The following is a 22396-nucleotide window of genomic DNA, read 5'->3' on the forward strand; positions in this document are numbered from 1 at the left end:
ATAAAATGTGATGTTTATGCATATAATGCAGTGTTAGTCAGCAGTCATAAAGAATGCTGACACATGCTGTACAATGAGAACATTACACTTAAGGAAATGCTAAGATGCAGAAGTTTATGTGTTATGTGATTCCATGTATATGAGGTGCCTGGAATGGACAGATTGAGAGAGATAGAAAATAGAATAGTGGCTGCCAGTAGCTGGTAAGGGTGGTGAGTGAGGAGTTATTCAGTAGATATTTTTGTTGCTTTCAGACTGAGCTATATCCACAGCTCTTTCTATTATTAATTTTGAGGCAGGGCTTGGCTAAGTTGCCCAGGCTGCATTTGAATGTGAAATTTTCCTGCCTCTGGCTCCCAAGGTACTGGAAATGCACGCACATGCCACTATCACGCAGTTACTAGACATACTAGAACAATGTAGATGATTTTGTGTCTGGTTTATATACTCGAGGATGTCTTGGAAGGGTGATTTAGAAGAGTGGAATGATAAATTCTGTAGTTTAGTTTTAGGTAGGTGCCTCCCCCTTCTGGCAAAAGTTGAAAACACGAATCAATTCATAAATGTAAGTGTAAAGGGAAGGAAAGTTTTTTTTTTACCTCTCACAGTAGATGCACACACTTTAAAAGCAAAAAAAGCATATAGGCACATGTGGTCAAATTACTAGAGCTAAAATGAGATACCATTCCATTGCCAAAGACATTATGGGAAAACACCTACTAAAGTAGCTGGAGTTTCTTAAATGCTTAGGAAACTGCATTGAAGACAAGTAGAGGCTGATGCTCTTATTAAAGAGCAAGAGAGTCAATTAAAATGACTTGGTAATGCAGAAAACTACATTTACTGTTACATAACTTATTTATCTTCTGCTGGCAAATTTTAAAACTCCAAATTTTCTATTCATGTTTAATAAAATGTAGTATAAAATTTGTCACATGTATTAGTCCACATTCTAAAGCAATAAATTCCAGCAAAGGTGGTTGTTGTTTGAAACAGTCTGGCGGTATAGTTGGGGCTGGCTGTGAGTTCACTGTGTAGCCCAGGCTGGTCTAGGACTTGTGGCAGTCTCCTGCCTCAGCCTCCTGAGTGCTGGGATTGCAGGCATGCGCCACCACAGCTGGCTTGAGTGTTCTTTTTTTAAACATTAGATTTTATTGGTACATTTTAGATATAAGTAACAATCACATTCATCATAGAGAAAACATACTCTTAGTGGTAATTTTGTTTGTTCTATAAAAAAGTGCTTTGGTATTTTATGGGTAGCATTTAAAATACATGTCAGATAATTTGGGTCTACACTATATCACGTTACTTGGCTTTATGAATTTAGCACAAAGTTTATTAACTTCTGCCATTTACATATATTAGAACCCAGCATCCCAACACCAGCAGATTTGATGCCAATTGAAAAGATTGACCTAGGAGTTGAAAGAGATTGTGCTTAAATGTACGCCTGTGCTTAATTGCAGAATCTGGCTTGTAGTTAACAAATACATGTTGATGCTGACTCCCATTTTGCATTAGGACTAGTAACTGAGATAAATACAATTTCTCTGCTGAGGAAGCTCATGTTCAGATAGAACATTACTGAGTAATAGATGCTGTGTTAGGACACCCTAAACAAGCAGGAGTGACCCAAATTAGCACCTTAAAATAAAACTTGTACATTTTGGGGTTTTTTGTTAGTTTTTGTTTTACTAAATTCTAGTTTCCAGTTATGTAAGGAGATTGAGGCATATAATTAAAAACATTTAAATAACTTGTAACATCCTTGGAAGGGCATTTGGAGGCATTATAAAAAAAAATATAAAAATACTATACTGATAATCTACCTAGAAAGAAAACAGGTTTAGCTTTCCTGTCTTTGATGTATTCTTACTCTCCTCAGTTTTCTGCATTGTACTTTGTTTGTTGTAATTATATTTTCCTCTGCATGTTTTTAGTTAAAGGGAACCTAAGAATCTCCAGCCTTTTTTTTTTGGTACCAAGAATGGAATTCAGGACTTCGCACTTGCCAGGCAGGTGCTATGCCCCTGAGCTATCTCCCGGGCCCACCTATTTGTTTTGTAACCACCAAAGGTGCCAAAATCACACGTAGAACTTCAAGTCATACTTACAAGTAAGTTTCCTAGGGCTTATTAGATCTGAGTTGAAGCCTGGGTATCTATTTTCTAAGCTTCAGAAGTGATGCTGATAAGTAATCTGTTGAGATATAATACTCCAACTGTAATAGAAAAATTCTGGCCTCCAGGTAGGTGACTAGCCCAGAGTCCCATAAATACACTATTAAGTAGGATCAGTTGATTTCCACTCTGCTTATCTATTTCAGAATTCTGTTTTGTGGCATTTCATTTGCTTGACTTAAAGACTAATACTGAGGACTTTAAGAGAAAAATAAAACGGTAACAAAAAAAGATACAGAATTTCAAATCAAGATAGAAATTAGCTTTTCTTATATTACACATTGCTATCCTCAATGAAGAATTTGAAAGCCCTTTGCACCCCCTTTTCCAGCTTCTGTCATTAAAAGCAAAAACAAATGCCCAGAAAATAACAGTGACTATAAGTGCTAATGTAATTGTCCGTGCAGTAAATACAAATAGAAAATGTATTTTATTCTGCATACTAATAAAGATGCCCATCTGCTTTAAGTGAAAAAAAAAAAAAAGAGAGATGATCTGGAGAAAAATGCTAATAAAAGCTGTAATTGCTGATTAAGTGAACAGGCTTTCATAAGGAATAAATTTTTCATCATTCCATACAGATTTCTTTACATTTGTGTATGAATCAGACTGGCAAAGCAGGAAAAATGGTAGGCAGTCTGTCAGACTCTAAGGATCTTTCCTTTATAGTGTATCTATCGTTTATTAAAATGCAACTATCGTAGCTCTCTGAGTTTGTCACAGTTAATCAGCATAGTCTGAAATGTGCTAAAATAGCTATCCATACTAGAGATACCTGTTATACCTAGTTCTTGACTGTCGTGATTGTGGTATTATTAAAAGGCTGGTAAGGGAGTCCTCTATTCAGTGAGCAAGCTAGCAGTTCTTAGCTTCTCTCAGGCCATGAAGATCAGTGTTTAGTTCCCAGAATTGGAAGATGTTATAATTACAGCAGCAGGCAACAGTGTAATACTCATGCTCTTAAAATTTAAACGTGACTTTTGAAGCATAGTCTTATTCAGTCATACGATGGAAGCATAGTCTTATTCAGTCATACGATGCAGTCTTGAAAAACCTTTAATAATGAGTATATATAGGAAAATTTTAAATTCTTTAGCAAACATTTGTATTAGTTTTTACCTCAATATCGTCAAAGAATGTATGTGAATGTCTTCAGTAGTCCAAAGTGAATGCTGTGATATGAACGTCCAAATTTCTTGTTTTTTGAGATAGGATCTCGCTATGCAGTTCATGGTACTGCTGGCCTTCAGCTCACTTTGTAGCCCAGGCTGGTCTTAAACTCGCAACAATCCTCCTGCCTCAGCCTCCTGAGTGCTAGGATTACAGGCGTGCACCACCACACCTGGCCCATGTTTCTGATATTACACTGCATTGAGTTACTGTGTTCATTAAATCCTATGGAATGAAAATAATTAGTTTGTGCTCATTTTGTGTTGGTGGGTATCTGCTTTGTTGCTAAATTTTAGTTAAAACAAACACAATGCTGTTTTAGTAATTACTTAATGTCTCGTGATTTATAAAGTTTCCATTAGGGTATAATATATAAGGGCAGTTATTGGGCATAAGTACGTTCATCTTAATTTTTTCTAGATAATGTCAGATTATTTTCTAATGTTCTTATACCAGTTTAGTTCCCAGGAGAAACATTATATAACTGAGCCCATTACTTCTTGACAGCATTTTGTTTTGTCAGACTTAAATATTTTCCTATATGATGAATATAAATGGATGTCTTGCTTTATCTTATTTTTTTTCTGATTGTTAATAAAATTAATCTTGTAGTCATTCAGGTTTCTTCTGAGAAATACCTTAAAATTTTTCTATTGAGTACCTTGTGGTTTTTGATTTGCAGTTAATTCTTTTAAATATTATGGTGCTAATATTTTGTATTGTTTTCCTTTTTGTAATTTTTAAACGTTTTATAATGTCAAGAATACTTTCTTTAAAAACCTTCCTGTTTACCTTTGATAAGTTTTAAAGACTAAAACATAGAAGTTTAGTCTACCTTAAATTTATTTATTTTTATTTGACAGGGCTTGCTATATTCTTTTCTTCTTCAAAAATTTATAGAATCTTCAAGGCTTATATTATTTTGTCAAGTAATATAAAAATAGTATTGGCTTTCATTACAATAGCATTAAATACATATATGTAAAAGCGGCTTTTCATACATATTTTATACGTTTTTATTTTTAAATACTATGAGGCAGACCTTTGGTTTGTTTTTAACCTTTTACTTTTTATTGGTGGTTTTTATCCTGTGGTCCTAAAACTCAAAAACAGGAGTCTGTCTCCTTCATCAGATCTTTGCTTGTTTTGGGAGTGAACACCATGGTGCCTGTCTTGACATATATTAGAGCCGTTGTGCTCATTTTTAGGTTATTGTTGCTGTCATAGATATTTTATTTGTCTTCTATCCTAAGATGTAAATTAATTCATAAAGAATTGTGCTTTTATCCTAATGGAAGCTATCTGAATGTATGGTTAGTATATGACCACATTAGAGACAGCATTGCTTGTATCAAGAATGATGTGGTACTTTTCCAATCAGACATGAATGTAATACCAGATTCTTTTACTTTAAACAAGCTACCTGATCTTTCTTATTCAGTCTCTCACCAATGCATAGAGATACAAAAATATTTATCTCATTATTCTACTGAGGCAAATACTTACTGAATGGCCTTATAAGGATGAAATGAGATTATTTATATTAGATACCTAGCATGTAAAAGATACTCCTATGTGTTTAGGTAGTTTCTTCTGTTCAGATCATTTTTTCAGCCTTATCTCCTTTATATTTAGAATCTACAGCAGGAGACAAATCAGTATCACATTCTTGCACAACTCCTTCTACGTCTTCTGCCTCTGGACTGAATCCCACATCTGCACCTCCAACATCTGCTTCTGCAGTCCCCGTTTCTCCTGTTCCACAGTCACCGATACCTCCATTACTTCAGGACCCAAATCTTCTTAGACAGTTGCTTCCTGCTTTGCAAGCCACACTGCAGCTCAATAATTCTAACATGGACATATCCAAAATAAATGAAGGTAAATTTTCATGATAACAAGTTTTGGAAATACACTTGAGTTGTACAAAATAGAAATGTTATAGCCAGGCATGGTGGCTCATACCTGTAATCCCAGCACTTGGAAGGCTGAGGCAGGAGGATTGCTGTGAGTTCAAGGCCAGCCTAAAGTGCATAGTGAAACCCTGTGTCAAAAGACTTAAATAAATAAATGCTAAAATTCCAGTTCATGAATGGTTTCATTACCTTTTGAAATTCATGTTTGAACTTCATTTTTTAGAATAGAAATTAGTGTCCCTCATAGTTTAATACCATTGGTGGTGTAATTTAATAGTGTTTTCTGTATACTTTTAAAGACTTTGCATGTCAGTAATCCCAGCACTCGGGTTGAGGCAAGAAGATCACCAACAGGTTTGAGACCATCCTGGGCTACATAGTTAAAGGCCAGCCCGAACCTACAGAGGGAGACCCTGTCCTTTTTACAGAGGTCAGCCTGTCCCTACAGAGGGAGACCTAGTGTAAAGGAAATTATGGGTTTATCTTCATGGTAAACTCAATGAGTGTCTTCTCTGCCTCAAGCCATTTCTCATTTATTTCAGTGTCTTAATTTGAAATAGTCAGTGTGGTTCATAAGCCTTTTTGTGTTTATTTGAGTTTAAGAAATAATGGGTTTTTAGTTCTTACAGCAGCTGTGACACAAGCTTCACTGCAGTCTATAATTCATAAATTTCTTACTGCTGGACCATCTGCTTTCAACATAACATCTCTGATTTCTCAAGCTGCTCAGCTCTCTACACAAGGTATTTATTCATATTCTTGGATGCTTCTAAAATTATATTTTGGTTTTGTTTTGAAATTAAGAGCAGGTTGGTTTTTTTGTTTTTGAAGAGATTACACTACAGTACAGATTTTACATTAGGTTTTTGGAAGATTGCATTAAAAAAAAAAAGTGCTATTTTTATTTTTTTAATCATGCTTTGACCTGTATCCTAAGGTATTCCTGTCAGATCTGTAATGCAGTACAATAAGTCCTCATCTTACAAGCTGCAGTTCCATTCCAGGGAAATGGTTGTAAGTCATATTCGTTCTTAAGTCCAGCAAAATGAGTCTTAGACACTTTTGACACATTTTACACACAATGTAAGGGATGAAGAAACCAAATCTTCGCATCACCACTGCTTTTACTCTTGCTTCTGGACATGCTAGGCTCTGACTGGGCACTGTACTGCTGTACACTTAGCACACCGTACAGAACGCATACAGCAGCACAACTGCAACAGTGTCCTACAAACACGTGAGCTGCTTCTACAATTTGTTCACATTTGCGTAATGTGGCATCCACTGGTACTGTGAAAGTTCACAACTGGAATGTTTGTAAGTTGCAGACACAGTGTATATGCTTAATTCAGAATTTAATCATTAGTAACATACCTTACTCCAGAACTGAAAGTAAACTTTGATATACCTTAGTCTTCATATCAAATGACTGAAACATCTCATATGTTAAAAGACTTGAAGTTTGAGATTGATGTTTCATGGTTGTTGACTGGAAGATAGGAGATGTGCTTAGTTCCTGCTTGAATAGCTGTCTCTCTTCTCCATGAAGGTATCCAAATGGAGCAAAATACATACAGGTGGGAAAGGGTCACTTTGTCAGAACATCAAGAAGAAGCTGAGCAGGGTACCTGATGTAGAATGGAGATAGGTGGTGCACAGACACAACCCCCTGGCTAGCCTCTAGGGTGAGGGACTGAAAGGGATACCTGGTCTTAATGGAAATAAGAAGAACTAAAGATCCCAAGGATGCTACCATACGGAAGTAGGTTGAGGCTAAACTGCCTGCTCCAGCCTCAGAAAGGAGGAGCAGACCCCACTGGGTGTGCTTACCTCTGTAGCTCATTTAGTCAGTGTGGTAAGTGTTCTTTGGGGAATACAGGGCATGGGGTCTGTAGAGTGTGATGCAGAGATCTTTACCGCATGTCTTGCGAAAAGTTTTGGTTTATTTAAAGTTAATTACTTCACTCTTTTACAGCCCAGCCATCTAATCAGTCTCCCATGTCTTTAACATCCGATGCCTCATCCCCAAGATCTTATGTGTCTCCAAGGATAAGCACACCTCAAACTAACACCGTCCCTATCAAACCTTTGATTAGTACTCCTCCTGTTTCATCACAGCCAAAGGTATGTCACCTTTGAGGGAAATGTTGTACAAAGAAACTACTTACTTTTGGAGAGTTAGTGACATTTTAGAATCTCTGTTTTAGAGAAAGCCTCCTGAGATTGAGGTGTAGTAGTTGAATGAATACGAGTGATTGATAGTAGATGTAGGAGAGGAAACCTGAGTCAGGTCATTTTTGTACACTGTCTGTCGCCTTCCCTATTGGCTTTGGCATTTGTAGCATTAAGAGCAAGTCTTAATGTTTATAGAACGTTCAAACTCTGAAGCCCGTGAGAGAATGTTTGCCAGTGACTTTTGTTTCGTACTTTTATTTTTAAAATGAGTCAGTCTTTTCTACTAAGAACTTTGTACCATGTTTAATTTTTTGATATGATGAGCATCACATACTGTTTGCCTCATTTCATAGATAGAATTAAACTTTGAATCAAACTAGGTCTAGTTTTGGTGGTAGAGACAGAATGTGTAACAGATCTTGCTGAATACAGAATCCATTTTACTAAGCAATACTGCCTGTATTTGTCTAAGCAAAATCTTAGTTGGACTAGAACATTGCTCATCTATTACTGGACTGTGAGCAAGGACCTCAGCAATGTTATCTGGCAAGTTTGTACTGCATCATTTGTTCCTTGACAACACCTTCTATACAGTCAGTACCAGCTGCACTCATGCTTGCTCTTTAACATAACACATGTAAAACATTGAAGGCTTAGCACTCACTGTAGGTATGTTCTGATTTTTTTTTTAAGTAGGCATGAAACAGTGGGCTATTTCAAACTTTTTAATGCTGAAGAATTCTGTATTCACATAAGATCTTTTGGAATTGAACTCACGACCTTGCGCTTGCCAGGCAGGCGCTTTGCCGGTGAGCTAAATCCCCAGCCCCCTCACATAAGATCTTAAGGAAAAACTTAGACACAAAGTTACATTGAAGGCCACCTTCTAGATCTTCAGATTTATTCATCTCCTTCATTCCTCAACCATTGGTCTATGCATGTTTCCAGGTCCAGATTGATTTTTTTTTTTAAATACCAAGTTACAGTTGTCTGTTTTGCAGTCACTATTTGTCTACATTTTGATGAGGTGCTAGTTAAATATAAGCAAAATGGGCATTATTCTTAGAGCTTAGAACTTATTTGTAAGGTGATGTTTTAAAAGTGTACTAAGTGTAACTAAAAGTGAATTAAGTAGTGGAGTGTTTTATATAGTCATATAAAATCAGCATTTCAGATCCCTTAAGCAGATGACTACCAATTTTTCTCAAATTCTTTTCAAAAATAATTCAGCATTTGAGTTTACATAGAACTTACTAAATGTTCTTTATAAAATGTATTATAAATGTTCTTTATGAAAAGGACAAGTGTTGGTTTATCAGAAGTAACTCGGGGCCAGGCATGGTAGCGCACGCCTGTAATCCCAGCACTCAGAAGGCTGAGGCAGGAGGTTCGCTGCAAGTTTAAGTCCAACCTGGGCTATAAACTGAGATCAAGCCTGGCCTGAACTTTTTCTAAGTTCATTCAGTGAATTAACTTTAGAGGGCTCTTGGTATTGTAAAGCAAACAGATTATACATACAGTGAATCAGTGTAGTCATCATTTATTTCCCATTAATGTAAAGCACACATGAAGAGATCTGGGATAGAGATGGGAAAGATTTCTGCTCTCTGGGAGTGTAATCAGTCCAAAACCCTGCAGCTTTAGGATGTGGCTGGATCATGAAAGGCTCTGTCTGCTTTTGTGCTTTAATTTACAGCTTATATTTATTATATTTATGCTCTGTTTTTTCTGGCTGTCTATGACATGAAAATATAAATAGCATATGTTCCTCATTAGTATTTATAGATTTCTTGGTCTGCCTCTATATGGTAACATCTTTAGGAAGGCCACTCAAGCTGAAGTGTGTGCACATAGTTCAATCTATATATTTAGGTTTTTAAAGTATGTGTTTGAAATCTGAGTATGTGTATGAGGTAGTAAAATAGATGTATACTGATGGGGAAGTAATAGTAAATCAGGTGAGAGACTATACTATGTTGGGGAAAAAAGATATAGAAGTAATAGTGAATCGGGTGAGAGATTACACTATGTTGGGGAAAAAACTGCTAAAAGTGTTTTCTGCTGGTGACAGTAATGTACTTCAACAGTGTTTAGGCCATTTATCTAGAAATTAAATATGCTTCAAAACTTACCTTCATCTTCTTACAACCTTTGGCAAGACCTTTGAGTCTACGTCACAAAAACTCTAGATTTTGTGATGTGTAAGGTTACTAACTAGAAAGATGTGAGCTGGATTTGGGAGCCTAGGTTTTTTGTTTTGTTTTGGGTTGGGTTCTATATTTTGAGACAGGAGCTCGCCATGTAGTTCAGGCTGGGAATGAATTCCCTTTGTAGTCCAGGCTGTGCTCAAACCTGCAGTGATCCTCCTGCCTCAGCCTTCTGAGTGCTGGCATCGCAGGTGTGTACTACCACACCCAGCTTGGGAGCCTAACTAGTAATTTGCATAAATGTTTATATCATTTCCTCTAGTTTCTATGTTATTTGCCTATGTGACAAATGTGTCTCACCAGCTTTTGACATTTTAGGTTAGTACTCCGGTAGTTAAGCAAGGACCAGTGTCACAGTCGGTCACGCAGCAGCCTGTAACTGCTGACAAGCAGCAGGGTCATGAACCTGTCTCTCCTCGAAGTCTTCAGCGCTCGAGGTCAGTTGATGTGTGTTACCTCGTTTTCTGTAGTTGGCATGTTGCTTTGTTTCAGTATTATTTATGTGTGTGTCTCATAGAACTTTCAGAATTCAAGGGTAGCCTAGTTTTCATGTGTTAAAGACAGGTCTTTTACACAATAAGTAGATGACTGTCCAGTAATAAAGCCTGGGTTATTTTGATGAAAGGTTTTTTTCTTTTAAAATTTTATTTAGTGTAGTATATATGGGACTAAAAACATGACATTACAGTATTTTGTTGGTATTACATCACTTTTTAACCTCATAGCAGTTTTGACAGTCACGGAAGTCTAAACTTGGGCATGTTTCCCAGCTGATGGACCGACCCCTCAGCTTTGCAATAACTTTAGCTCTGACCCTCTCTACACGTTGCTCTTCACATAGTTATGTAACATTGTGGTGTGTTTTCATTTTCTGTTGTTCATTAACAGTACAACTTTAAATAAAATTTATTGAATGAATGGTTTTTATTTAATTTTCCTATTTTTATTTCATGCTATGAGGTGGCAAAATAATTCAACTGTTTTTATTGTTGTTTTCTAAACAAACATTTCAGAACTTAAACCTCCAAGTGAGAGTTGTTCCCTTCAAAATAATCACCTTGGGAAGCTGTCTGCTTACTCCAGCAATGTTGCTATTGCTCAGAACATTTTTGGGAAATTCTTCTTTTAAATTGTCTTTAGAGGCTGCAGTATTATTTTAAATGTCCTCAGTGGTGAAAACTCTTCATCCTTTGGGAGATTTAGTTTTTGGAAATAACTGAAATTCATTCAGAGCCAAGTCTGGTGAAGCAGGTAGGAAATCAACTTGGGTGATTAAATTTTTGGTTCTCACCACCATATCCCCAAACCCTGGCCCAAACCATTGACTTTTAAAAGAAGATAACCTCAGTAATAACATTTTTGGTCTTATTTTGCCACTGTGTTCATTCAGTGCTATCCAATTTTTAAATGCCTGTGTTTTGCTTCACGTTATTCCACCCTCTATATGAGATACAATATTCATATGTGCCTCATCTGTAACTGTTAAAATATGACGATTTATTTAATATGACCATTATTTCTTGTTAGTTTTTGTGGTATATAGTCAGCAGGTTCTGCTGTCGAAATTTGGAGAATGTAATTATTTTAAATTTGAATTTGACAGTAGTGTCAGAAAGGCTCATTTTTCTCCCTAAAGGTTATTGAGGAATGCATAATATAAATGTACTTTGGATTTCTGTTTATTTGATAGTAAAATAAAATTTTTGTAGGAATTTGTATATTTTGTAGGAATTTGTATAATGTAAAATAAAATTTTTGTAGGAATTTGTATAGACATTACTAACAGGCAATTTCTAAAATATCTAGAATCCACCTTTAAAATATATTATTTATAATTGTTTTTCTCTCTTAGTAGCCAGAGAAGTCCATCACCTGGTCCAAATCACACTTCAAGTAGTAATGCATCAAATGCAACAGTTGTACCACAGAACTCATCTGCCCGCCCTGCGTGTTCCTTAACACCTACACTTGCAGCACACTTCAATGAAAGTCTCATAAAACATGTTCAGGGCTGGCCTGCAGACCACGCAGAGAAGCAGGTATGTTACAGAATTCGTGATTAACAAAAGGGAGAATTCCACTTTTAAGAAAATCTTAAGACTGCTGAATTTGAGTTGTATATATAACTTCATTGTCTGTAGTCATTTTGTAAAACATTCGTTTATAAGCTAAAAATTTATAAATATTTTTGCTCAAGAGATGAGACTAGCACATTCCAGTTAACTGCCATCTGCACTCCGTTTGTTAGATATCTGGCCATCTATAATGTCTGAAAGTTCACAGAAACTTACGTGGTGTATGGTTACATGTATGTTATGTCATTTTTTGTTTATGTTTTTTGGCAGTACTAGAGATTGAACCCAGGGCATCATGCATGCTAGCAACTGCCCTGTCACTGAGCTACGCCACCAGCCCTCGTAAGGTTCTGTCATCAGTACTATGCCTGAACTTTCAGATTGACAGTTTTGGGCTGGGGATAGAGCTCAGTGGTGCTGTACCTCCCTGGCAAGTGCGGAGTCCTGAGTTCAATTCCCAGTGCCTAAAAAACCAGACTGACAGTTTTGTTTGGTGACTGGCCATCTTTCATTAACATAGATTTTGATTCTTCCTATTACAGCATTAAACTGTCCTGTGCTTAGAAATGCTATTTATTTAGGAAACCTGAGGAAGTCAAATAGTTAACTACCTTCCCTCAGTAGAGATAGTTTTCTAGATACTGTTTTTTCCTTTAAGTGTGTCAGCATTTTTGCACATTTATTGGAAAAGCTTATTCTGTGATCTTAGTATGAAGTTTTCCTTGGAAATGTAATGTTTATATACATGAATACTACTTACAGTAACATTTTGTGTAATCTTTTATTTCTTTAAATATAGGCATCAAGATTACGTGAAGAAGCCCATAACATGGGTAGTGTTCACATGTCAGAAATATGTACTGAATTAAAAAACTTAAGATCTTTAGTCCGAGTATGTGAAATTCAAGCAACTTTGCGAGAGCAAAGGTAAGTTTTATGTTCTGTAATGTTAATGTAGACTTATTCCTTTTTCCTATTCAGAGTGCTATGCTTTCCAAGAATCCATTAGATCCCTAAAGCCATAGATGATACCAAACCTCATAGTTTAATGCATTTTCCATCTTAATTAACCATGTATGTATAACACTATGACTGTAGGTTTCCCAGTTTCAGGTGCAACAATGAAATTACTATGAATTTCTTCTTCCTTCATTATTTCATGGATGGAAAATTGGTTCCTACTATAGATGTTAGCAGCCTTGGCATACAGTTTTTTCTTTTGTCATTAGGTTGAGAACTTTCACTTTTTAACTTAAGGAAGTATTTTACAGCACTCTTTGGCATGTTGCAGTTGCTGGCATCATTGCTGTTGTACTTTCAGGACATTTACTGAAGTGAGAGTTATTTGAACACAGGTACTATGATACTGTAATGGTCAGTTTGATAGCTAACGAAGGCTGCTGCTAAGTGACTGCTGAGCAGGTCATACATACAGCATGTTCACAGTGGACAAAAGAATGAGTCTTGCCCTGGGTGAGATGGAGTAGACGGTGAGAAACTGGGTCTCACCACTTGTGTCTGGAATTTATCATTTTTGAACTGCAAATACCTATATCACAGAGAGAGAAACAGTGGATATAGGAGGATGGCTAATGAACACAGATTTCACATTTAAAATCTAAAATTCTCTTTGATAGATCTTGTTCTGTAACTGTGTTTTCATAATTGTTCATTCTTGAATGGCAAAACATTTTTTCTTAACTCCCGTGATAAATCTTTCTTAGCTTTTTTTCCATAACTGTAAGCTATAGTGACATTATTTCAAAAGTAACAACAGCTAATTATCAATCTCTTGATTGGAGATTAGTACTTAGGGTGTTTCACTTGAGATTTCAGATTGGTAGTCAGTATTATCCTTGTATCAGCTACAGATCCCTTGGGGATTGTGATATGGAAAACATTTTGTCAGTGCTTTAATGGTATAGTTTATCTACGACTATACTTTTTCTACCACTACTTATCTCGTATTTCACTTAAGTAGAATATCTAAATTCCTGTTACAAAATTGAGGGCAAACTTTCAGGTGCTTTACATCCTATGTATATCACTGGTTTCAGAGGGTGGGGTTAATCTTGTCATGAAACTGCAAATGTTTACTAAATACCAAATTTGGATTTGTAGTCAACTTTGAAGACTAGTTTTTCAGTTCTAAAATAAGTACTTTGCGAATATCAATTCGGATTTTTTGAGTTTAGGATCTGGAATTGACATAAAGAAAAACTTCTTCCACTATTTAAAAAATTACACTGGTCATTTTGTGTCCTAAGGAAAATAGTACACATGGTCAGATATCAATCTAGTGTATAATTATGCCTTAACTCACCAGTATTGCAGGTAATAAATATCACAGTTTACAGAACAGAAGGATCAGAAAAAGATTTCATAGTGTGAAAGTCTAGGTAACTGTAGAGTATGTAAAGTTTGTATTTTTTGTGTGTGAAGTATACAGCTTAGCAGTTGGAGTTTGACTTAGTTTCGTTTGAAAAACACGAAACTGGAGAACTGAGCTGTGGATTGAACCCAGGGCCTCAAGCATATTTAGCATGTACTTTACCTCTGAGCTACAGCCCCAGCCCCGTTTTCCATAATTGTACAGTTCATTGGGCCCTTAAATTACATATAGATGGTATGTAACAATCAGGGTAATTGGCAACATCACCTCAAACATTTCTTCTTGTTGGGCACATTCAGAACCCTCTGTACTTGCCAATTCAAAATAATAAAATTGTTAACCGTCGTTATCTCGGCTTCAATTTTTCATATCTACATTGAGTATTGCCCATCAAGTTGATTGGACTCTTAGTAAAATCTGATCTTAATATTATGGGCCAGAACATGTGCAGTATGGTTTTATCTTAAATCAGTCCTTATATTTGATTACTGAGACTTCGTTAGAAAACTAAGAAATATTGCAGCTTTTGTTACTGTGATTCTTGTCATGTGTTATAGATTATTTTATCTTAATTGTAAATAATACAGATTTAATTAGTGTAGTTGTAAGATATTTTCAGTTCTGTAGTATTGTATGATCACACAGATTCTGATGTCTGCTTTTGTTTTTCAGGATACTGTTTTTGAGACAACAAATTAAGGAACTCGAAAAGCTAAAAAATCAGAATTCCTTTATGGTGTGAAGATGTGAATAATTGCACATGGTTTTGAGTACAGGAACTATAAATTTATTGCCCAATCTTAACATTTTTGAGCTGCATTTAAGTAGGCTTTGGACCGTTAAGCTGGGCAGCAAAAATGGCAAGGGGGTAGGGTCTGTGAGAGTCAATTCAGGGGGAAGATACAAGATTGATTTGTGAAACCCTGAAATGTAGATTTCTTGTAGATGTATTCTTCACGTTGTAAATATGTTTTGTAGAGTGAAGCCATGGGAAGCCATGTGTAACAGAGCTTAGACATCCAAAACTAATCAATGCTGAGGTGGCTAAGTACCTAGCCTTTTACATGTAAAACTGTCTGCAAAATTAGCTTTTTTAAAACAAAATTGGGGGGGTTAATTTATCATTCAGAAATCTTGCATTTTCAAAAATTCAGTGCAAGCGCCAGGCGATCTGTGTCTAAGGATGCGATTTTGAACCATATGGGCAGTGTACAAAATATCATGAAACAACTGTTTCCACACTTGCACCTGATCAAGAGCAGTGCTTCTCCATTTGTTTTGCAGAGAAATGTTTTTCATTTCCCATGTGTTCCATTTCCCTCTTAAATCCTTGATCTGATTTTACCCATTTTTTAAGACTCCTTTCTTAAGGCACTGTTGCTATGGCACTTTTCTATAACCTTTTCATTCCTGTGTACAGTAGCTTAAAATTGCAGTGATTGAGCATAACCCACTTGTTTGTATAAATTATTGAAAATCCATTTGCACCCTGTAAGAATGGACTTAAAGTACTGCAGAGCATGTGTGCTGAAAGTACACCAGTTGCTCAATTATAAGGAAATGGCCCAATGAACATGGTTGTGGGGAGGGGAAAGAGGAAACAAAGCTAGTCAGATGTGAATTGTATCTGTTGTAATAAACACATTAAAACAAACAAAAAATTGTTATTTTTCTTTTCCTTCGGTCAATGCACATTAGAATTTAAACTACCTGGGGATTCTTTATCAGAACTATTCTTGTTGAATATTTATACTTAATGGAAATAATTCCTAAAGGAACATTTTGTTCAGAACATATTAACAAGAAATTGTGTATAAGATATTTAATGAAAATGAAATTCAACAAGAACGATTAAGTCACTTCCCAAGTGGTTGTCATTTGTTAAGCCCTGGTTTACCTGTCTTGCTATTATGACGTTTCATTTTGAAGGATGTTTGTGTTGTAGCTAACTGTTCAAGTCTGGTGCTGACTGCTGTTCTTAGCCATCACAAAATGCTAAATTTGTGTAATTGGAGCTTCCTGCTGTTATCTGGAAATAGTGGGAAAGCTCAGCTTTGTATATTGTTTCCTAAAGTATATTAAAATAAAAAAAGAAACTATTGCTACTATAAAATTACCTTGTTTTTTTTTCTTTGCTAAAAATACTAAGTCATGTGGCCTTAGTATGACACTACCAGTATTGTATCAAATGTTCTGGTCCACAGAAAAATATACTGCAAACTTTTAACCTGTAATTTAGCGGGCTTCTCCAGGTGGTGGTTGAGGCAGATGAGTGCTTCCAGAACTGCCAGCACCATGGGCTCAGCTCTGATGGTTTGCATCTACATCAGTGTTAACTACTTCGAGATACCAACTTGAATTTCAGAATTGCTCTTGTGCTTTCATTATATTTAAATTATACAGGTTAACAACAGTTGGATTTTTCCAGTTAATTTCACAAGTAAACTAAGCTTTTGTTGGTATTTTCAGAAATAGAAAAATATTTCCCTCTAATAGAGAGGAATTTAAGTCATACTGGAAGCTGATTTTTTTTCTCTTGTGACTTAATATTTTTTAAATGTAAGAAAAGAGAAATGCCATGAATTATGTTTGTCATGAAATGTTCATGCCTGTGATTATTGCCATTTCCTGGACTTCATTAGTGCATGTAAACGAAACCCCAAAGAGCTGTTAAGCTAGAACCCTTACTGTATCTTTCCTAGGAGCAGCTGAGCAATTTATAATGAAAGAGGGTGAATAAACATTCATATGACAACTTGTGATTTAGGTAAATAAGAATTTGATTTGCTAATAGCTTATGTCACACTTTTCCTTTGTTTAAAAAATGTTTATATCCCTAAGAAATTAGTTATATATACTGGGGAGAAGATGCCTACTTGGAATTTTCTTGGTGATAGATTTTTTAATGCTAGATTTTCTTGTGGCAATATTTTTATAATATTTGCTCCACTTACAATTCTGTGTAAATGATTTTAAATATTGCACTTTATAATGTAAATATGATATCCAGCTCCTAACCTGCTTGAAATGACTAGGGACCATATATTAAAATAGACACAGTGTTTAGTTGGCCCACTGCTATGGAATTGAGCATGTACCTCAGTTTGGATAATGTGAAAATAGAAGTAGCCCTCAGGAATTTTAGGACATTTTCTGTTTAAAAAAAAAAAAAAAAGTGCTCCATATTCAGATGTTAACTGCTATAGCAAAAAACACATTTTGCAGTGGTGCAATCTGTTAGAAGAACTGTCCTCTGAAGAAACAGCTTCCCTATCTCTTTCCTTTTTCTGTTCAGTAAAACTTGATTTTAAAACTTGGGCTACAGTTCGTTTTAATGCGCATTGAAAACTACAAACACCAGCTCTTTCAAGGCATGCTCTTTTAGTTAGCCCAAATGAATGACTAAAAGCCTTACGTGATGTGTTTCACAGTTGTAAAATCTTTCGAAGGGGTGGCTTAACATCTTGTAAAGAATGCATCATCCGTTAAAATGCAGTTTTGTGTTCTGTTTACGTACAACCCAGAGCTTCAGTTTGAGGGTGAGCATGTAGGGCAGAGAGTAAAAACTTTGCATACCGTAGTCTTCTAGTTCAGGACTTAGAACTGCTGTACGTAGGTGCTGGGTTTGAATATACAGATTTTAATACCTGTGAATATGCCTATAATTGTATCTGTACACATGTACAAAATGACACTAAAAGTAATAAATATGTTTTGATTATATGGTGCAGTTATTTCAGAACTGTTTGGAAATAGTGTAAAATTTGCATTTGAGTAAGTTCAAAATATTGATGACTGATAAAAGTGGTGTTTTAATAGTCTACAATGTCTTAATTCCTCAGTTTTAATGAAAAATCTGAGGGCTAGGAATACAGCTTAGTGGTAGTGATGAGCATGCTTGAGTTCCTGGCCCACACCCATCATACATGCGTGCATGCACATACTGTAGCTTGAATTTGGGGTTGTCCAAGACCTGTTATGTTGTTGTGTTCCTTTCCTGACCTCTGAATTTAAGGAGTGCCCTAAAGCACAGTCCGTATAGGTGAAGTCACTCTGTTGGGTCACCCTTTTCTATGTCAGATACATCCAGATGGCTCCTTTTTTAGCGTTCCCGGCAACACGTGTCATTAATGTGGTAAGGTCTCTGAAGAGAACTCTTGTGTTTCAGATTTGGTTGTCTAGTGTGCTTTTTCAGAAATTGACACCATCCTTTCACTGACTGCTGAAGACTCAAGGTGGTTTTTACTCTTAACACCCCACTTTTAAATGATTTACTAGCTGTGTCTTCAAAATGTATTTCAGATCTGAGAGCTGCTCCCTGCTTCCATGTTGACCTCAGTTGTCTACCCTGACCCCTTCAGGACCCCCTGTGCTTCTAAGTTCTGCTACTTGCTTCCCATGCTACTCTTGTCTCACACACACAGCTCTCCGGGGAGCTGGCATAGTGAAGTAAAATAGGTACTGTGACGTTGTGTGTATGCTCCTTTGATGATTTTAGACTTAGGACAAAACCCCAACTTGACTACATGGCTGTCACATCAGAGCCTCTGCACTTTACCTCTTGCTCCTCACCCACCCATTTCTCCGCTGCTCATCACAACCCTGGAGGTGTTTCACTTGTCCACTAGTTTTCTTAAAGGACTGCACCTGATAAATAGTCTGAATGCTTGTTGAGTGGACTACAGTAAAGGGCTTCCGGTAAAACAGGCTTGAAAATTCAGAGAGGTCACTGAAAATTGTTTTCTAAATTTTGATATTGGGTCTCTGAAAGATAGGAACAAATCAGCTTTAAAAATGAATATACCTTTCTATTCCAAAACTGGTGATCAGAGTAAGCAACTGCATAGTAGTAACAAAAGCCGCTCTGTGATGATTTTAGGAATAAGTGAACAGGATTCTGTTGTGTGACAGTCTTGAGACGGGCCAGTAGGAACTGAGGGCAGGACTGGGTGAGATGGGGTCGGAGACAACTGGCTTCACAAAGCAGCACCATTGGGCACAGCGCGAGTTCAGTGGATTTCATGACACTCAGCAAGATCCGTCTTGTAAGGGCAGGAATGGGGAACTCGAGCTCCATTGTAAGGTGTGTCACCTGTAGAACGTGTACTGCACATCCGCGTGCTGTTAGAATGGCTGGGGTGTGAGAACTGCCTGCCTTTGCGAGAATGTTAGGATGAGTGGGATTGGGACAGTTGCTGAAGCCATTGTATGTGTCCCACAAGGGAGCATCTTCCATTTTCAAGATGCCTGTTGACTGCCCAGTGTGGTCAGCTTATGTGGGGTATTAAGGTCAGAGTAGACTTACCAGCTCTTTGAGGTAGTTTCAAGGTTTCACTTAGAACAGCAGAATGTTAGAACAGTGATTATGTCTCGGGGGAGGAGGGTATGTCCCTGTCCCCTAAAAGGATGGGCATATGGTGGGGGCTGAACAGGTGTTCTTACTTGAATTAGTGAAGAATTTTTATAAAAATACAGTGGTTAAGAGAATTTGACGAGAATCATTCTAAAGTCTAACCTTAAATTTCACTTCTTTCCACATTTTTAGAGGGTACTGGGAATCAAACTCAGGACCTCACACTTGCGAGGCAGACACTGCACTACTGAGTAAATCCCTGGCCCCTTTTCCATATTTTTGATGCTTAACAGTTTACCATCTTTATGACTTAAAATTTGGCAAAATACTGCCATGGTTGGAGGAAGCTCTAGCTTTTAAAAATTTCAATGCAATTCAGGCATCATTTTTCTATATCCATTTAAAAAGTGGAGTCCAAAGGTACAATCTAAAATACTGTAATTGGAGGACAAGGGAGCAGATAAAATCTCTAATGCTTAAAAGTTTTAAAAAGCCAAAATATCCCTCCTCAAAACTGAAAGACAACCCTGTTCTATAAAGTGATGGCCACTGAGAGAAAAACAGGAAACTTACAGCTTTGCACATGGCCTACATCCCTGCATTATTGGGTCCATTCAGAAAGTGGAGTTCCTGTAGTTAAAGCAGAAGGGGATCTGAAGCTAGGAGGATGGGATGAGGTAGGGTGGAAGGAGCTGGATGCAGGAACAGGCCAAGCCCCTGAGGGAGACAGCAAGGGATGCTGGGAGAATCTCGGGCCCCCATTCTGGTCTCCTGGCTTTACTGGAATATGGGACACTTCCTGCTAACACTGAAAAGAGAAAAATTAGGTCCCAGCAGACAAGAGCACAACCCTGACTCCACTGACAGAACAAGGGGAGTTTACTACTTTGAACTTTTTTTTTCCTGTTTATTTTGCTTTGTTTTGTTTTAATTGTGGTACTGGGGATTGAACGCAGGAGCTTTGTGCTGATGTATGTCCTGAACCATTTGCATTTTTTCAAGTTTTGAGACATGGTCTTACTAAATTGCCCAGGCTGGCCTGACATTTCAGTTGCAACCCTGCTACCTCAGCTCCGCAGAGTGCTGGGTGTTCATGCATATATGGCACCACACCCTGGGGCTAGTATTTCTTGACAAAAGATAAAAAGCAATGTCTTATGAAGCTGTAAGAAATGTCTAAAAAGGTATCATGACCCCAAACAGGGGAGATCAGAGTATTGCTGCGTTCATGAGAGCTTGAAGGAAACAAACATTACACTTGGTGACCGAGGCAAGGACACATCCGAATGCAGCACAGTGACACTGTTGGTGAGGAAACGGGAAGACGTTAGTGTTTCTTAGCTGAGAGGTCCAGAGTTTATGGATTAAGAACTAGAAAGGTACTATGGTCCTGGCTGGACCAGGTTCTTGCCCCAGTGGAGCTCTTATTCAAAGGAAAGGAAAAAGGAAAACATACAAAACAAGTTCAGAATTTGACATATAATGGGATAGAAACAGGGATAATTGATGTGAAGAAAATAACGTAAGAAGTTGACAAAGGACTGAGGATTAGAGAGCAGAGGTAGGAAACGCTTCCTGGAGACAGGACTTTCGAACTGACACTGACCAAGATAATCATAGGAAGCTCCAAGTCAAATCAGACCGGAAGGCAAAGCCGTACAAGTGTCCTGTAACATTCAAGGGCAAGAAAGAGCAACTGTGATCTGCACTGCTACTTTTTAACACAGTTGGGAAATACTAGGCAATTCTGTTAGGAAAAATAAGCAAGCCATAAGTAACGGAAAGGAAAAAAAGTACTATTCTTCAGTCATCTCTACTTGGAAAATAGAATCATCAAGGGCTAATTAAAATTTTAATCTGTAAAAATCATTATTATTAGTAAAGTAGAAAAGGATTTATTATAGGGATGTTAGGATGTGGATAGGATCCATGAAAAAACCCTTGAAGGCTTTTTTGTGAAAACAGCATAAGTAGAATATACATATTCCTGATAGGAAAAAATTAATGGCGTAAAAATCCTCAATATATTCAGTGTCATTCCAGTAAAATATCAACAAAATATTCTGAGAAGGATTTTATAAAATGATACCTGTGTTCACCTAGAAAAATAAATTTATAGATTATCAGGAAAATTCCTTGTTTAAAAGGTAGTGCAAGATACATTAAACATAAAACACAGGCTAAGGGTGCAGCTTACAGTAGAGGGCCCGCTTCACAGTTGAAAAAAAGATTTCAAAGCAATGTTTTATGTATGTATGGTATTCAGTAATACTACATGAAATGTACAAACCACAGAACTAGTAGGTAACAGAGAGGATATAATCGTACAGAACAGATTGAAAATAGAAATACAGATTTAAGGGCTGGGGATTTAGCTCAGCGGCACAGCCCTGCCTGGCAAGCGCAAGGTCATGAGTTCGATTCCCGGTACCGGAGACAAAACAAAACAAAACAAAAAAAAAGAAATACCGATTTAAGGTGTAGTAATTCAAACTGTAGAAATAATAAATATTCACACCCGGGGAAAATTGGCCAGCAGTTTAGTTGAGTGTATATCTTTGACAAAAATTTGTGGAGTGCTTAACTGCAGGAAAGTTGGCTTGTGTGTCAGTTGGCTCAGGCTCGGTCCATTGCCCTGTTCCCTCCCCAGCCACACGGAAAAAGAGAGCAAGGGACGTGTGGGAACCCTGAGTCTCGACCTATTGTGATTTTCCTTTTGGGTCCAATAGGGCAACAGTTGGTTGCTTTTCTTTTGCCAGGAGCTAGCATTTCCTCCTGAAGCTTAGAGGTAGAGAGCTCACCTGCTGTTTCATTTGTCTGTTTTGCTGCTACTGAGGAGTGACAGTGAGAGCCTAAGCAGTGTGTCCAGGACACACAGGAAGGAGCGGAGCTGCTCCTCCTTGACTGGACCCAGGCGAAGGGAAA

The 22396-nt window shown here is 37.1% G+C and overlaps 1 protein-coding gene across 6 annotated transcripts in view; it reads left to right on the forward strand.

Moving 5' to 3' along the window:
* The window catches only part of Wac (WW domain containing adaptor with coiled-coil), a 76803-nt gene extending 59510 nt beyond the window's left edge, over positions 1-17293 (forward strand). For 5 of the 6 annotated variants that reach the window (XM_005398110.2, XM_013521376.1, XM_013521379.1 and 2 more), the window contains 7 exons: positions 4989-5234; positions 5890-6012; positions 7245-7393; positions 9970-10088; positions 11504-11690; positions 12526-12653; positions 14791-17293. In XM_005398110.2, the coding sequence (XP_005398167.1) occupies positions 4989-5234; positions 5890-6012; positions 7245-7393; positions 9970-10088; positions 11504-11690; positions 12526-12653; positions 14791-14860 (1022 nt within the window). In that variant the 3' untranslated portion in view covers positions 14861-17293. The remainder of the gene's footprint in view (positions 1-4988; positions 5235-5889; positions 6013-7244; positions 7394-9969; positions 10089-11503; positions 11691-12525; positions 12654-14790) is intronic. The other variant, XM_013521377.1, reaches the window with a different exon arrangement.
* Positions 17294-22396: the final 5103 nt, after the last annotated feature.

This window comes from Chinchilla lanigera, unplaced genomic scaffold, assembly GCF_000276665.1.
Source record: "Chinchilla lanigera isolate Chin_1 unplaced genomic scaffold, ChiLan1.0 scaffold00061, whole genome shotgun sequence".
NCBI classification, from domain to species: Eukaryota; Metazoa; Chordata; class Mammalia; order Rodentia; family Chinchillidae; genus Chinchilla; species Chinchilla lanigera.